Source organism: Ipomoea triloba, chromosome 5 (genome assembly GCF_003576645.1).
Source record: "Ipomoea triloba cultivar NCNSP0323 chromosome 5, ASM357664v1".
Taxonomy (NCBI): Eukaryota; Viridiplantae; Streptophyta; class Magnoliopsida; order Solanales; family Convolvulaceae; genus Ipomoea; species Ipomoea triloba.
This window is the reverse complement of record NC_044920.1, coordinates 2,105,937-2,118,157: the sequence shown is the minus strand read 5'-3', so window position 1 is coordinate 2,118,157 and position 12,221 is coordinate 2,105,937. Positions and strand designations below refer to the sequence as shown.

Here is a 12,221-nt window from a genome sequence, read left to right as displayed (position 1 = left end):
TTGCTCCTCCCTTTCTTTTAACCTAAAATTGATACATTACTTTCATTTCTAAATTATAGCGTGTATTATTCTTCAATTCGACTTCCCTTTGTGTATGTTCATTTAATTTAAATCTTTATGTGCGACAACTATTCAAAATTTACATCCTTTATATGCGTTATTAATATACAGCAACTTTCGTATATATTTCTTTGAATTCTTTATATGTGTCTTCATAATTTGCATTCTTTATATGCAACAACTCTAACAATTTAATGAATTAATTTGTCAATTATAAACAACAACAACAATATAATAATAATAATAATAACAACAACAACAAAAACGACAACAATGAGCATTTGAATTTTATACTACTTATTCTCTCTCAATTCTCATGTATACCAAACATTGAAATTGAAATTTCCAGTAATTATATTATTGCAAACCAAACACTGGAATTAAACTCCCACTTTATTCTCGCATTATTCTTTTCCCATGAAATTGCAATTCGTTTCCACCTAATTCATTTCCTCTAACCAAACGCCCCGTAAAAGTAATTTAATTCTTTTGATTTAGGTATTAGTTTGGTGGCTATAATGTTTAAATATAATTTTAATTATAGATATTTATTTTTTTTGAGTTTGATTTATAATTTTCAGTTATATGAAATAAATATTTTGATACATTATGCTTTTAAAATATAATTTTAAAAAAAATCAATGTGTGACCCAATTAAAAAACGTAAGGTTATGTTGGGGTTTTTCTTTTGTTAAATATTATAATTGTTACAAGATATAAAGAATTGAAAAACAATTGAAGGACCAAAATATTGATTTTCCCTTGTTACAATATATATACATAACTTTGGTATTAAAAATTTAAAATTTAAAGGTTTAGATATAAATTTTACAAGTTATAACTGTTTGAATTTTTTACAAATAAAACTAATTTTACGAAATTAATTTATCTGTTTCAAATAAACCCCAAAAAAAACAAAAAAAACAAAAAAAAAAAAAAGTGGGTTCAACTCACAATGGAAAAAATTAAATGTTTTTATAATTTTTCTATTTGAGGATGGAAATTAAGTAAGTAAAAAATTAAATTAAAAGACTACTTTGGAAATACAAATTTACTATTCTGGGAATATCGTTGAGATATTTTCCTCAACAAATTAAAGTAAAATTCATCAGTTACCAAGTTTTATTTTCTTTTAAAATAAAAGATCAGCATGCCAGCAATATGCCACTGAATTGCAACAGTGTGTGTATGTATCCCTGAGCGTATCTACGTTGTATAGATTATTGTGGCTTTGTGTATTGTAACAATTATATCCAAACATTTAAATTTTGACGATTTAATACCAAACACTTATATTTTATGGCAATTGTATCCAATTATATTAATTGACACTAAAAATTAAAAAAATATTTAGATATAATTTTACGAGGTATAAATGTTTTAATTTTTTCACCGCAAATTATTATGTGGATTGGGTCCACCTTGCAAAGTGGACTCGAATTTTGAATGTTCACACTTTACATACTAAATGTTCATAATTTATCTTTTAAAAATTCACAATTTGTATGCTACGGACACACAATTTTAACATACACAATTTATGTGCTTTGACGTAGAAACACAATTTATATTCTAGAAATTCACAATTTCAATACTAAAAATACCCTGTTACATGGTATAACAATAACTCATTTTTTACTAATTGGGCTCAACTCTCAATGGAAACAAATTAAGTTATTTTTATAATTTCCTATGTGAGGATGGAAATTAATTAATTAAGAAAATTAAATTAAAATATTAATTTGGAATTTTTAAAAATAATAAAGTTCAACAAATGTTAAAACTAACGAAAATGGTAAAATTGCTATTTTCACAAAAGAAAATAGGAGAATTGAAATTAGACAATTTTGAAGTCAAATATTAATTTTGAAAATGTAAGGATCAACTCTTTCATATTTTCTTGAATATTCTTCTAGTAAATTTGAATTATTTTACCTATGTCTGTAATTTGTGTTGCCAATACATATATTTAATATAAACTAATTATAATTTTTAACTCAATAATTATTAAATAATTTTTTTGGACTGGTCACACGAGAGGTGTCCTGAGCAGATTCTAATTGTATGAGGCACATTCCCCGTTCAGACTCTAATTGTATGAGACATCTTTAACCCGTTTTATATAAGAGCTAACCAGATTGATTTTCCGCGCTAATCAGATTGATTTTTTCATACAAGAGGAGTTCAAACTCACGACTTTTTTTAAGGGGAGAGTGTATGATCACTCACGCTAACCAAGCTGGTTATAATTATTAAATAATTTGCGTGACAATGAATGATAAGTAATCATGATCGCTCACGCTAACCAAACTAGTTATAATTATTAAATAATTTCCGTGACAATGAATGATAAGTAATCATGATTGCTCACGCTAACCAAGCTGGTTATAATTATTAAATAATTTCCGTGACAATGAATGATAAGTAATCATTTAACGGAGCCACCGAATTGTCACGTTATATAACACAACAGAGCGCGTTATATAACACAACAGAGCGCGGAAGTGCCACCGAATTGCACCAAATTCAGTTTTTCTTCTCCTGAAGTTCCAGATTACAGTACTCTTCTCCTTAATCGATCCAAGGTAATTCTCCCTCTCCTCCCATTGTTTTTCTTCAATGTCGATCATTTCTGGTTGATTAACCCATTTTATTTTGTTTACAAATTCGTTAATTCATAAAGATTTCTCTACATTTCCACCCAACGAAGTATGTATGTGTGGTTGTGTTTGTCTATTGATATCCTCTGTCTCTGCGTGTTTATAGTTTATACTCCCTGTGTATGTATGTTTGAGTGTATCTGCGTTGTCTCTGTGCGTTTATACACCCTGTGTATGTATGTTTGAGTGTATCTATGTTGTAGAGGTCAGAGATTTTAAGGATTTTTGGTTTTTGTGTTGAGGAAATTCGCGACCACTGCCTGAGGGTGAACAAAGTAAACCCTACCTTGTAACCCTACCTGCCAAAATATCTGAGCTAAACCATCTTGGTTGCCCATAACTGATTGGCTCAAACCAGGTAGCTCACATTAGGAGTAGACTTTGTAACACTGGTTACCAAGTCAGCAGCCTAACCAACTTGGATGGGATTGCCCTGATTTTAAGATTTTTTGGATTTTATGTTTGCAGTTGTGGCTGGCTGGTGATTGGTGATTGGGGTTAGTAATCCCTCATTTCAATGAGGAAATGTGTGTTTATACTCCCTGTGTATGTATGTTTGAGTGTATCTATGTTGTCTCTGACTCTGTGTGTTTATACCTCCTGTGTATGTATGCTTGAGTGTATCTATGTTGTTGAGGTCAGAGATTTTAAGGTTTTCTTGATTTTCTGTCTGCAGCTTGCTGCTGTTGGTGATTGCCTTAGTAATCTGACATGTCAAGGAGGAAAAGGGCTCGACTTTGTGATCTTCGCGTGGTTAGTAATGCCAAGTTTTTTTTAATGATAGAAAGAGTTATAAATTCAATTATTTTTTTGTATTAATTCTTGCTTGTGCTTGCCATAGCCGATTTAATTTAAGTGTGTTTTAGGATTAATTTAAATTTGAACTGAAGAATGATAGGTTTGTGTGGGTGCTTTGCATTGCTTCAATGTGATTTGTTTGTTTTTGGGCTCAAATATCAGTCCAGATTCGTTTATTATTTTATGTCTGATTTATGTTTTAGTTTGAATTCTCACCCGTGTTCATGTTCTTGCTTAAACTTTTGTCGTATAGGAAGTGTTCAACGCTGGTGATTTTATGAGTAGATTACCGGATGAAATTCTTATTTCTGTACTGTCTTGCCTGCCGTTGAAAGAGGCTGTTGCCACTGCCATCTTTTCAAGGCGGTGGAGGAACCTGTGGAAGTCCATTGCTGGATTAGAGTTTAACAGTGAAACTATATTGGGTGGAAGAGACATATTTTCAAAGTCCCTGAACACAGAAAGAATCAAGTACGTTAATTGGGTGAATCGAGTTATTAGGCAGCATAATGGCCTTGTTATCGATTCATTCAAGATTAGCTTTGATCTGGACAAGGGTTCCAAATCCGCCATTGATAACTGGGTAAAAGTTGCTCTTTCAAAGAATGTAAAGAGGCTCGAGCTGGATTTGTTAGAGTATGAAGACAGTATTCGGGATACCATGCGTAACTATACATTCCCGTCTAAGCTTTTCATTAGTAGGCAGTCCAATATGGCTGCTTTTACCGGCTTGAGGTTTCTAACAGTCCTTTCTCTGAGGTGCGTTAACGTGAGCGATCAAGTGCTGGAGTCTTTCCTTCTACACTGTCCGCTTCTTGAGGTTTTGTCAGTGCATGGCTCGGGGGGCTTGGTAAATGTGAAGGTCGTTGGTCTGGCTCTCAAGCTGAACTCCTTGGAGATTGTCTTCTGCTTGGGCTTAAAAACTATAGAGCTCCAAGACACAACTCTTTCGTCGTTGAGTTATTTGGGTCCTGCCGTTACTTTTATCTTCAAAAATGTCCCAAAACTCGAAGAGGTCTCGGTAGGGATGGGTCGTTCTGGGTTAGAGAACAATGTCTTTGGACAGCTTGCCTGCTGCTTTAATCAGCTGGAGATTCTAACTTTAGTTATCTATCGTCCACAGGTTAGTAGGCAAATTTTCTTTGTTGGAAATAGGAGCTTGCCATTTTCTTTTCGGATGTTTTGTTAACTCGTCTTTTTGTTTTTTTCTATGCAGGCAATTGTGAATTTCTCAAATATTCCCGAACTGCCCAAACTCAAGGAGTTAGTGCTGAAAATTGGAGCATTTGATGATGAATCTCTTCTTCAGTTCACATCATTGCTGCAACACTCTCCTCATTTGGAAAGATTTGTGCTCCAGGTGCGTGTTTCGACTACATATATAACAAGTTATAATAGCGTATCTAATCCTTCGGTTTAAATTTAATGTGAAAGAAAAATTTTCTCTGTCACATTGGTTGTTTCCAAGTATAGCCTACTCATCTTTGGATTCACAAATTTATCATCTGAATTTGCCTTGTTAAGAACTCAGGGAAGCATTTGCACAGGGTAACTGTAGTTACTTCTTAGGGAAGAAGATTATATATTCTCAAACCATTGAATTCATTAAATTGACATTTATTAACATCTTTGTCGAATGAATGCATTTAAGTACTATGTTTATGTCCTGGTCTTTTATGTGATAAAGGTATGTAGTCTGAGCTCGCCTTTTCTGCAATCCGTGTAACTCGATCGTTTTCCTTACTCGGGTGCTGCTGTGCAGTTGATATGGCTGTGTCCAACGAAGACCAGGAGAAGGATGCTCAAGGGCGAGGCGTTTCGTCATGAGTCGCTCAAGGTTGTGGAGATTTGCGGGTATTTTGGGCGCCCTAGCGATGCTGAAATCGCGATGTACTTCATCCAGAATGCTCCTGCTCTCCAGAAATTGGTGATCGATCCCCGCAACCAGATCCTGAAGCACTCTTCTCGGCCCGTGGAGGTTGAGGAAACTGCTAGAAGATATGCCCACCAACAGCTTACGTTAAGGGTTCCACAAGGTGTGGAATTAGTAATTTACTGACCAAATTTGTGGGTTTTTTTTATAGCTTTATTTGTTGGTGTTAGTCTACAGACAGGTGGTTTTGTTAATTGGTATAGGTTGTTTGTTTAAGGTCTGGTTTACCTTGTACAGAGGCACATAAAGACAGACAGACATAGATACATTAACTTCCAATGAGACATTATTTGCAACATTATTTACATTGCAGGCAGACAGATAGACATTAGATTCTAAAATTGTTTAATAATAAGTTGGGTAGGGGGTGAAGGTTTAGAAATGTGCAATTGTTGTGCACTTTCTCAACTATTAATCTTGAAATAGTAGGGGGTGATGGGTTTAGAAATGTGCAACTTCTGTGCACTTTTTCGACTATTAATCTTGAAATAGGAGTGTGGTTTACTCAATTCATATCTTTGAATAGTAATGGATATAGACTTAGAAGTGTGCAACTTTTATACACTTTCTCAACTATCACTATTATTATTGTCTACTTTAATTTGTCATTCTAAGCAATTTTATGATGAAGTACAATCAAATATTTTGATTTTTTGAATTAAATTTTAGTTTAAAATAATATTATTGAAACATATAGGCTCCGTTTACTAATTCGAAAAAATTATCTATTGTTTTGAAAAATGAAAAATAGAAAACATATTTCTTTTTATAGTTTTTCATTTTAAAAAGTGAAAAATATTTTTTCTTATTTTCTCTTAAAAGTTATAAATATAAGAAACACACATAATTTTATCTATAATTGTAATTTTCATTACATACAAACTTCTATTTCACCTAGTACTTACCTACTTGCCCCTTACCCAATATGAATCAAAATCATACTATTATGGTATAAATATTATAATTATACCAAATACTATTATTGTTTTCGATGATTAAATTAACCCAGGTAGCCTAAATTACTTAATCCAATAATTAAAGGAAAATGATAAAGACAAGGTGTATAGCTCTGAGAGACAAAATCTTGTATTAATGAATTATGAGAGTACAAAATATGTAATATCAAGACAAGAAGATGATGATAAGACAAGATGAATAGTATTATTTATACTAAAACTCTTATGTAACTGCCCCATGTGAAATGGGTGGGAGGTTACAGTCTCTTTTGATTGGGCCTCGGTTGGCTCGGCCGAGCTCATGGGCATCGCCGACCCCCTAGGCCGAGCTCGGGCTGCTCAGGGCTGGCCTTGGGCCCTTGAGGCCGCCTACGGGGTTGGCCTAGGGCCCCTCGAGGTTGGCTTTGGGTGCCTCGAGGTCGGCCTTGGGCCCCTTAGTGGCTCTAGGACGAGGTTCTATAGTCTGACAAAGTTGGGATCACCTAAGTTTAACTTTAAAAAAAAAAAAGTAATGGTGTAATTAAATTCAATTATGATATGTCAAACACCTTGTGTTCAATTGACACATTTGTAATTCTCCTTGAAGTAAGGTCACAGGATTGAACCCCAATGGTGGGGTATTGACTCTTAGTTCTACATGACTCTTAGTTCTCTTATTTCTACATATTGATTGAGAAAGTATATTGAATAGATATTACACTCATAATAGAGTTGATAGTACATACTAAAAAACATTCAACTTTCTCCTTTAGTTTAATTTTGGATACACTTGTTTTTGTGTCAAATGATTTTTACAAGTGAACATGAAAAGGAATCCAAGTTGAGGATAAATTCATCTAAGAATAGACATCTTGGAGATTGTTATTTTGAGAAATGCATGGTTGTAAAGATATCAACAACCACCAGAACAATTTAAAGACGAATGCCCGTTGCCATTACGAGAACGACTGCCACACCCGCATCCTCGCTGCCAACTCCGCGACCACCTTCGCGCTGTTGCAATTGCCTTAGACCAAGTAGGGCCGATTTTTTTATTTGCATGGCTCTGTGCTGGTAAATAAGTGAGGCCTTATCATCATCATCATCACTTAATTTTTTGAACTTTGAGAGGGAGAGAGGATAAAAATTAAAAAATAAATAAATAAATAAATAAATAAAAAAGCCCGCGGGGCGGGTTAGGGTTGCATGAACCCAAGCCCGCGGGGCGGGTTAGGGTTGCATGAACCCTAGCCCGCGGGCCGGTCCACTTTGACAGTACTAGTTGAAGTCATTTCGTCCATTGCCACACGGATCACTAAGCCCTCGTTCACCTCCATTGTGAAGTCCTTATATTATGAACATTGTACTTTATATTTTGATGATACCAAATAAGTTAAGAAATTAGGTCCCAAAATTTTATTTTTCTAAATATAAGTTCTCTTCATTGTAACATTCGAACGGTTAATCTTAGGAGTGAATTATACTAACCAAAAAGTAAACATATCAAAAAGTAGTTCAATCCGATAGGTAGCCTATGGAAAGTCGGTAGCTTGAAAAATGAAATCTTCGAAAAGTTATAGCCAAAAGGTTCAAGATCGACTTGAAGACTGAAGAGTTAGTTGAAGATTTGAAGGTCGGAAGGTTATTCCTGGTGGAAGGATCAGACCTTGACTTGAAGGTTATTAAGACTGAAAGATAAAACGACTAATCGAACAGTTAGTTATAACGAGTAGTTTTGGATTGACTAAAGTTCAATAGTCAAATCTGAAAGGTTGATGAGCTCAAATAGTGAACTCCAAAAAGTAACCTAATTATCGTATGGATGCTCTCACTATAATTAGAATTTTCACTGACAATATCGTGATCAATTTCAATAGCAAAGTTAGCGAAAAGAATTAGTAATTTACTGACCAAACTTGTGAATTTTTAAAGCTTTATTTGTTGGTGTTATTCTACAACCAGGTGGTTTTGTTTTGGATTTTGTTTAGGAAATTATTATGTGGACTCCCAAATTTTATTTTTACTCTCAAATTCTTGATGTAGATTTTTTTTGGAACTCACAGGATGAAAATAACCCATCATTGTCTAACTACCACGTCAAGGTGTAAAAGTGAAAGAGTAAAATTTGAGAGTACATATAATAGAACTCTTTTGTTAATTAGTATAGGTTGTTTATTTAGGAAAATATTACATGAATTTTCACTCCTTATTTCCAACTTTATCCCTCTAACAAATTCTTGATGTGTTTTTCAAAAAAAAAATTCTTGATGTAAACACTTTTTTGAAACACACATGATAAAAATATCATATCCTTAATTGTCATAAAGGAAGTAGAATTTTAAAATATAGTAGAACTCGTTTGTTTAAGGTCTGACGTGCCTTGTACAGAGGCACATTCAGACAGAGAGAGAAAGATACATTAACCTCCAATGACATTTGCAACATTATTTACATTACAGACAGAAAGAAATTTTAAAGCTATAATAAAAAGGTAAATTGGGTAGGGGTGTAATTGTGCAATTTTTGCTCTCTCGACTATTAGTCATAGAATGTTTTTAGTAATGAGCTCTTTTAGAAATTTGTTTGTGTTGAACACGCTTTACTTTTCATATCTCATTCACATACGCCTTTTTTATAACCGCTCCCTTCCTCACCTCGTCCCCACACTTTCACCAGCCCAGCTAGTAGGGTGCAGTGGATTTTCAGTTCGTTGCTCTAACCAGCTGAGCTACCAGAACCACTTTCATAAAATCTGTCTTTTTCATCGAATATCGTCCTACCTTACCACTTTACTTGAAATGAATTCCGAATTCGCTTTGTCTACGAACAAGAAAGAAGTGAATGCAACTATGAATCTCTGTTGAACTTCTTTGCTTCTCGTTTAAAGAGTGAAAAATCGTTTAAAGAGTGAAAAATCCACAATTTTTTAGGCATGACATTCCTTTTTGATTTTTTATTAGACAAATGGAAGAAGTTGATGATATAGTCCACCTTTCTTCTATTTATCTGCATATATAGGGGGTGTGCCACGATGAAATTTGAAAATGAAAGGTTACTTTAAGACAATGTTTATTGGAAAGGCTGCTTTATGGTAATGTTTAGTGTTAGACCACGACCACCTTGGCCTCCTCTGAACATGAGCTATTGTAGTGTGATGGAGGGCCGCCTATAGGTGGTAGGGTGTGGTACCGTTCAAATTGCTTCTCTTACTCTTTATCTTTCTTAGAGGAATACTCCAAGTATTATGCTCCAAGATTACAAAAATACAGTCAACGACGTCTTGGAATACAATATAAGACTCGGCGCAGTGAGGGTCACACTCGAATGCCGACCACGCTTTGATCCGAAAAATCTGGATAGTTCAATTGGCCCGAGAAATCTGGATAGTTCAATATAGTTATGACCTCCTATCTCTCTTATGAGCCTACTTACTCCCCTCCATTCAAGGACAGTATAATCATAACTCCTATTATTTAATTTTTTTGGATAAAGTATCGCTAATTATAATTATAACTCTGATTTCTTGGATAGAGTATTGACAATTCACTGGGATAAAAAAATCAATATCCCACTAAAATTTATAACTTCTGACCTCTAATTTAAATTGATTCTACTAAAATTTAAACTTATAACCTCTAATTTAAAAAAGTCAGAACCCAGTATAAACTTGAGTGAGTGTACAATGATCTCGAATTAATCCCATTTGAATTTCTGAGAAAATCCACACACACACAGAGAACTGTAAGAAACTGAAGATCCATTATGATGCCTAAAATTTGCACATAAAAGACCAGACATAGGGATTATTTTTTCTGAGAAAATCCACACAGACACAGAGAACTGTAAGAAACTGAAGATCCATTATGAAGCCTAAAATTTGCACATAAAAGACCAGACATAGGGATTATACATAAAACCCCTAGACACTACATAGCTATTAGCTAAAGCTAAGAACATATATATGCATGTTGCTGGGAACACGCATATATATATGACCACTAAACCCTAACTAAACTAAGAACTACAACATCATCACCGATCACGCCGGGCATACCCGTCAACACGTACGGATCCCGTGCATGATCGACGATTATTATTATCATTATTACATTAGCCGAAACAAAGTAAAGAACATTATCATATCGATCCTAGGTAATGTCTGTCTGGTTTGTTTGTTGATTTTAGGTAGGGTGGTTAGATCTTCTAGGTGTTTCGGAACTTGGATTCATCGATGTCAATACCTTCACGCTCGGCACGCTCCCCGCCGGACTCGTCTCCGGTGCTGAGACCGCCTTTGCGTCCCATCTGCTGATATCCTTCCGTTCCCAGCTGCTCTTTCCGTGTCTGCCCTCCTTTCTGCCTTCCTGTACGTTCACCTCAACACACATGCTTCTATTAGCGCATATATATATATATATATATATATATATATATATATAATCTGATTCATCTATTTTATGAATAATAGTAGAGAATTACTTCCTGAGTTATATGCATGTATCATGTGTTATATGCGAATAAACCATGACCTAAATCACAGTTTTTTGATTAATTGAAAATTCACAATTACTACCTAATAGTGTATATATACGTACTGAACAAACTGGCATTGTGATTCTAACTAATAAAGAATTATAAGAAAGTAAAACTTAAATTGCTCATAATTGAGCGGTTCAAAAAAAACAAATTAAAGAAAACCGTTACAAATTTGTATCTTTGGTTCAAAGAAAAATAAAGAAAACTATTACAAATTTGTATCTTTGATTTAAAAAAAAAAAACTGTTACAAATTTGTATTTTTAACCATTTTAAATAAGTTACCCATCACATTACTTTTTATCACATTAAAGAAAATTCTCATTTTATTTAAAATATGATTTGAATAAGTTTAAATATGATTTAGGCTGAAAATATTTTTAAAAAAAGTATAATGCTACATTTGTAAGAATAATAAATTTTTTTTACAAATAAAAATAATATTACCCTGTAAAGAATTAAGATACTTTAGAAAAGAACCACGAGTACTTAAAAAAATTTAAACGACGTTAAAAAAAATTTAAACGACGTTAAAAGGTAAATGTTAATTAGAGACCTTCAGCAAGGTGCTGCTGCGCTTCCAGGCTCTTGCCACCGGTGCCACCGGGGACGACGGTCTCCCCTTCCCTGGCCCTCCTGTCAAGCTCAGCTTTGTTCTGTTGCTGCGAAGCCATTCTTACTTAATTGATCTAATGTCCTCAAACGATGATTTTCAATGTCGTATTTTAACGTAGTATATGACCATATATGGTTTCTGGGGACGACAGAAGGACAGCAATTTATACGGGATGGAGACGGCGGAGGGGATGACACCTGGCAAGATGACGCGGATTCGATAAGTCGCTAATTGCACGTAAGGAGTTCGCAGGATGACACATGTTCATGTTTTTGACACTAATCCGATCGCCACAGTGGCAGTCTCCCCCGATCCACCACATTCTACTCTTCTCTACATTTTTATACTAGAATATTACATTTTTAGTCTTGTGACTATATGTTTTGTTAATTTCAGTATTTGACTTTAAAAATTAATAATTTAGTCCCATAATTATGTAACTTTTAACACATTTGGTCCTCCAGGCCAAACGTTGACGGAAAAATAAAGTGTAAATATTTTTAAGTTGTTTATTCATGGGAAAAGGCTCATTTCAAGTCACCTTCTTCTTCCTTGCACCTGCTCATCGTCGCCGAAAAAATGTAAAGCCCGGTACTCTCCACTTTCTTCTCATCTCTCTTCCATTTTATTTTTATTTTTATTTTATTCCCCTTCATTTGGCCACCGCCGTTCATCGTAAAAGGG

At 34.3% G+C, this 12,221-nt stretch overlaps 2 protein-coding genes across 2 annotated transcripts; one reads left to right on the top strand and one right to left on the bottom strand.

Annotated features, from left to right (window-relative positions):
• The first annotated feature begins 2,560 nt into the window (after positions 1 to 2,560).
• Positions 2,561 to 5,805, top strand: LOC116020959 (F-box/FBD/LRR-repeat protein At5g22700-like). The gene is made up of 5 exons (XM_031261537.1): positions 2,561 to 2,645; positions 3,397 to 3,473; positions 3,772 to 4,641; positions 4,735 to 4,878; positions 5,281 to 5,805. Exons 2-5 carry the CDS (start codon positions 3,432 to 3,434, stop codon positions 5,575 to 5,577), a joined length of 1,353 nt encoding a protein of 450 aa, XP_031117397.1. The 5' UTR covers positions 2,561 to 2,645; positions 3,397 to 3,431; the 3' UTR covers positions 5,578 to 5,805.
• Positions 5,806 to 10,558: 4,753 nt separating this feature from the next.
• On the bottom strand, positions 10,559 to 11,629 carry LOC116020960 (protein SLE2). Its single transcript, XM_031261538.1, has 2 exons — positions 11,478 to 11,629; positions 10,559 to 10,750 (listed from the first exon to the last, which is right to left on the bottom strand). Exons 1-2 carry the CDS (start codon positions 11,593 to 11,595, stop codon positions 10,590 to 10,592), a joined length of 279 nt encoding a protein of 92 aa, XP_031117398.1. The 5' UTR covers positions 11,596 to 11,629; the 3' UTR covers positions 10,559 to 10,589.
• Between the last annotated feature and the right edge of the window lie 592 nt (positions 11,630 to 12,221).

Excerpts from the sequence above, each read along its gene's own strand:
- LOC116020959 (XM_031261537.1), top strand. The coding sequence starts at position 3,432 with ATGTCAAGGAGGAAAAGGGCTCGACTTTGTGATCTTCGCGTG. Across the intron at positions 4,642-4,734 it reads TAGTTATCTATCGTCCACAG|GCAATTGTGAATTTCTCAAA; the intron begins GTTAGTAGGCAA and ends TTTTCTATGCAG. Across the intron at positions 4,879-5,280 it reads TGGAAAGATTTGTGCTCCAG|TTGATATGGCTGTGTCCAAC; the intron begins GTGCGTGTTTCG and ends GCTGCTGTGCAG.
- LOC116020960 (XM_031261538.1), bottom strand. The coding sequence starts at position 11,595 with ATGGCTTCGCAGCAACAGAACAAAGCTGAGCTTGACAGGAGGGCCAGG. Across the intron at positions 10,751-11,477 it reads GCAGCAGCACCTTGCTGAAG|GAAGGCAGAAAGGAGGGCAG; the intron begins GTCTCTAATTAA and ends GTGAACGTACAG.